This window comes from Nanorana parkeri, unplaced genomic scaffold (genome assembly GCF_000935625.1).
Source record: "Nanorana parkeri isolate BGI_ZX_2015 unplaced genomic scaffold, ASM93562v1 scaffold1632, whole genome shotgun sequence".
NCBI lineage: Eukaryota > Metazoa > Chordata > Amphibia > Anura > Dicroglossidae > Nanorana > Nanorana parkeri.
The window spans coordinates 19065-21538 of NW_017307900.1; the positions used below are offsets into that span (position 1 = coordinate 19065).

Consider the following 2474-nt stretch of genomic DNA (forward strand, 5'->3'; position numbering starts at 1 on the left):
TACCAAAAAGCCACCATCTCACCTTATATACTGGGTGTCCCATTGGAAGTTGCCTGATGGTAGCAATGGAGAAGACCTCAGCCAAGAGATGGGTACGAATAAGGTGAGCACCAATTTCATGTACCTGAAAGTCAGAATTACGAACCCAGATCTTGGCCAGTAACCAATCAAGTTCTGCGTCACTGGGCAGAAAGACTGGAGTATGTTCACCAGGGGTCTGAGATAACTGAAATTCAAAAGAGACATGGTTCACCAGTAAGATTTTCTTGTAACCGATATTCCCAAGCAGCCACAAGATACATGAACGGGCGTGCTATAATCCCCATGTTTTCATTGAGGCACCTAAATGTCGCATCCAGGGATACCATTGATAAGCAGGTATACGTCCTGCTTTTAGCACTATAATTAAAAGGCTATGCCGCTTAATGGCTGCCATTGCCAAGCATGATATTGCCAGTTGCCCATCTTCAATACTTAACAGATCCACTTTCCGGCAAATTTTCAGATCCACTTTCCTGCAACTTTTCAAAGTAAATCAAGACCCCCCCCCCTCAGTCTTTAAAAATCAAGAAGTCTTTCTACACCATTTTACTGTAGCACCAGCTGCTGTAGATGATTGCTCCCTGAAACACTGCACTGTATACCTCCCTTCTTGACTGACAGCCCAGTGATTGAGGCTATTGGCTGCCTTGCCCCTTTTTTTGGTTGTTGCTGTAGCTTAGGAGAAAGCCCACCCCTAACAGAATCAAGGAGGGACTTTGTTGGCTAGCTCCACAGGAGAGCTGTAATTGGCTTCTCCCTTCTTGACTGACAGCCCAGTGATTGAGGCTATTGGCTGCCTTGCCCCTTTTTTTGGTTGTTGCTGTAGCTTAGGAGAAAGCCCACCCCTAACAGAATCAAGGAGGGACTTTGTTGGCTAGCTCCACAGGAGAGCCCCACCCACCACCTGACAAGTGGGACGCAGCTCAGACCCAGACACACAAGCTGGTGTGTTGCAGCCAAACAGGGGTAAGTGTCCCTTGTGCTGTGTTCTGCTGTGTTCCCTTTGTATTGCTAGAGTCTGATTCATATGGAGACCTAAAAGGGAGGTGTCGGCTTCAGGGGAGCCTCAGTATGCAGTGCAACCCTTCCGCCTGATCTCTGAAGATGTTCTAACAGTGCAGAGACATCTAGGAGGCAGATTGTTCTGTGCAATCATCCAGATTTTGGAATTCTGTAAGTTGCATCCACCTGGCTGAGCCAGTTATCAAGCTACAAATTGCTGCAAGGAAGATGCATAAAGTGCATCAAATGGTGGGAAGTCTTTAGCTATCCTTCTGTGAATTGATCTTGCTTGTTCCTGCTGGATCCTGTTTGCTGCCAATGTAGCTCTAGCTAAAGGCGATCACTTTGCTCTAAATGGTGCGTTTGTTTCACTGGTAAGATAAGGGTGAGTCACTGGGGTGGGACAGAAGAACCCAAAATTCACAGTGGTTCCTTCAGGGGCGAGCACTACCCTACCATTACTTTTTTTTGTTAAAAACCCCACACAATTTTACATTATACAGCAAGAAACAGTTTCTACAAGCTGAGGCAAGACTCCTAGCACTTTTGCAATATCTGGCGACCTTTAGGGAAGCATTTGCATTCACATTTATTGAAGCATACATTTGCAGTGATCATACCAACACCCCCTTCCCCTTGAGGGTCTGTTCAGATGCTGGAAATGTGACTGCTTGCTGCCCCTTTTGCAGTTATATTGCATCTTGGCAATATTTAATAAGCCAGGCACTGGCTGTTAACCCTTTTGCTGCCAAGCCCTCCGGAACATTTTTCAAATCAGCTGGCCAAGCCATTTTTTCCTATTGATTTGTCAACTGCTGGGCTGCTAGCGTTTGTAAAAGACCCCCCAAACCATATATTTTCTGAAAGCGAAGGCCCGGTAGAATAAAAAGATGGCGAAACTAAATTTGTAGGCCCTGCGATAATTGCGCAAATGTTTCTCAAATTATTAAACCGATAATTATTACACAATTCAATTGTAAAACAAAACAAAATCAGTTAGCGCAAAAAAAAAAAATATATTTTCTGACTAAATCTAAAAAGATAAAAAAAACTGTATTGAGTTAAACAAAATTTGTTATTGTGCCTTTTTGCAAAAAGGTAAAAAAATGAAGGTATACAAAACTCATTGACTTATGTAAAAAATTGTTTTGGTGTTTGTGTTGTGTGTGATAAAATGATACGATACAGGTGTACATTTAATTGCAACACAAGGTATCAATGCATGCGAGTCAAAGCTTTGCCATGTGCTGCCACAGTTAATTTAATGTTTTTTTTAAACAGGTAAAAGCTTTGCCATGCGCTGCCACAGTTAAATGTTTTTTGTAAAGAAAAATATAAAAAGAAAGATCATGCACTGAGATACGTTCCACTGCAGCGCATATGCATGGTGTGCACCACAATGTGTGTGTGTGTGTGTGTGTGTGATGTGG

The 2474-nt window shown here is 43.0% G+C and overlaps 1 protein-coding gene across 1 annotated transcript in view; it reads right to left on the bottom strand.

Moving 5' to 3' along the window:
• The window catches only part of LOC108799096 (hydroperoxide isomerase ALOXE3-like), a 22958-nt gene that overhangs the window by 8670 nt on the left and 11814 nt on the right, over nt 1-2474 (bottom strand). Inside the window, exon 8 of the mRNA XM_018570921.1 lies at nt 23-226. Within this exon, the coding sequence (XP_018426423.1) occupies nt 23-226 (204 nt within the window). The remainder of the gene's footprint in view (nt 1-22; nt 227-2474) is intronic.